General features: G+C 52.9%; 1 protein-coding gene across 1 annotated transcript in view; it reads right to left on the bottom strand.

Annotated features, from left to right (window-relative positions):
* Positions 1–734, bottom strand: part of NRF1 (nuclear respiratory factor 1) — a 49,004-nt gene extending 48,270 nt beyond the window's left edge. The window contains exon 1 of the mRNA XM_031061893.1: positions 510–734. Coding sequence (XP_030917753.1) covers positions 510–732 — 223 coding nt within the window. The 5' untranslated portion in view covers positions 733–734. The remainder of the gene's footprint in view (positions 1–509) is intronic.
* Between the last annotated feature and the right edge of the window lie 682 nt (positions 735–1,416).

The following is a 1,416-nucleotide window of genomic DNA, read 5'->3' as shown; positions in this document are numbered from 1 at the left end:
GGGTGAGAGGGTGAGAGAGTAAGGGAGTAAAAAAGGTAAGAGAGTAAAAGGGTGAGAGGGTAAAAGGGTAAGATGGTGAGGTTCCCGTTACAATACCATAAATCTTCTTCTGTGTTGAATATTCTCATTCTCACTAACCAATCCAGTACAAGATACAAATCCTACAGCATTTCCATACAGCCTATAAGAATCATTACATTGCCATCCTGTGTTACATTTTAAACCCTAAAAACTCCTCTTTGGGCCCCTTCTGCCAAGCTGTAGGGTCTGCTCTGACCCTGGGGCCTGTCTGCAAGCAGAGGGTGTTGTTCCATCAAAAGGGGATTGCCTTCTATGGCCACACCATTGTTTTCCAGTTGTTCAGTAACTGAGGTATCTCAAAGCTTGCTTTCATTTCAATCTCACTTATAGTGTCCATATTCCCAAAATCTTTTGCCAGGCAATCACATTTACAAGGCTTTCCTGTTTCATCTCCCCCAAGGGACGACGGAGCAGCCCCTGAGCTTTACCTGCAGCCGCCAGGTGAGCGGTGACCTCGTCGGCCGCCGTGGAGTTGAGGATGTCGGAGTCGTCGTAGGAGGTGTCCTCGGGCGAGGAGGGCGAGTCCTCGTCGGCGCTCAGCATGCTGTGCTCCGTGTAGGTGGCCACGTGCACCTGCTGCACCTGCTGGGCCACGGCGTGCGCCTCGATGGTAGCCATGTGCTCTGCCTGGCTCACCCCGTGCTCTTCCATCAAGAGTCACTGCCAGGGGGGACAAAAAGCCGTGACAGAAAGCCATGACAAAAAGCCCTGACAGAAAGGTGTGACAGAAAGCCATGACAAAAAGCCATGACAAAAAGCCGTGACAGGAAGGTGTGACAGAAAGCCATGACAAAAAGCCGTGACAAAAAGCCGTGACACAAAGCCCGACGGGCTGTGAGCACCACGGACAGAGATCACCTCGCTCAGGGAGTCTACAAGAGGGAAATAACTCTGCCAGGAGCCAGAAGAGGAACTTTAGGTTAAAGAGTTTGGGAAAATTCACACCTCCAAAGAGAACACAGCGCCCAGACATCATTATCTCTGCTGGAGGGAAGGTCCCCAAGGACCCCGCAGCTCTGAGATTGTCCCTCACCCACACACTGAGGGGTCAAAGCTGCGATTTGGTTTTGCCACGCCACGTTCCAGCTCTCAGGGAAGAGGCCTGAGGGTGACACAAAGTCTCCTCTGACCTCAACAGCCCAGGACACAGACGAGGATGCCAGTACAGAATCCCAGGAGCACTGAGGATGGAAAAGACCTCTGAGATCACTGAGTCCCACCAATGTCCCCTCCCCAGAGCAGAGCACCGAGTGCCACATCCAGGAATTCCTTGGACACCCCCAGCGACAGTGAGTCCACCATCTCCTTGGGCAGCCCCTGCCAAGGCCTGACCCC

The sequence above is a fragment of the Geospiza fortis genome, unplaced genomic scaffold (assembly GCF_000277835.1).
Source record: "Geospiza fortis unplaced genomic scaffold, GeoFor_1.0 scaffold61, whole genome shotgun sequence".
NCBI lineage: Eukaryota > Metazoa > Chordata > Aves > Passeriformes > Thraupidae > Geospiza > Geospiza fortis.
This window is presented reverse-complemented; position numbering and strand designations above follow the sequence as displayed.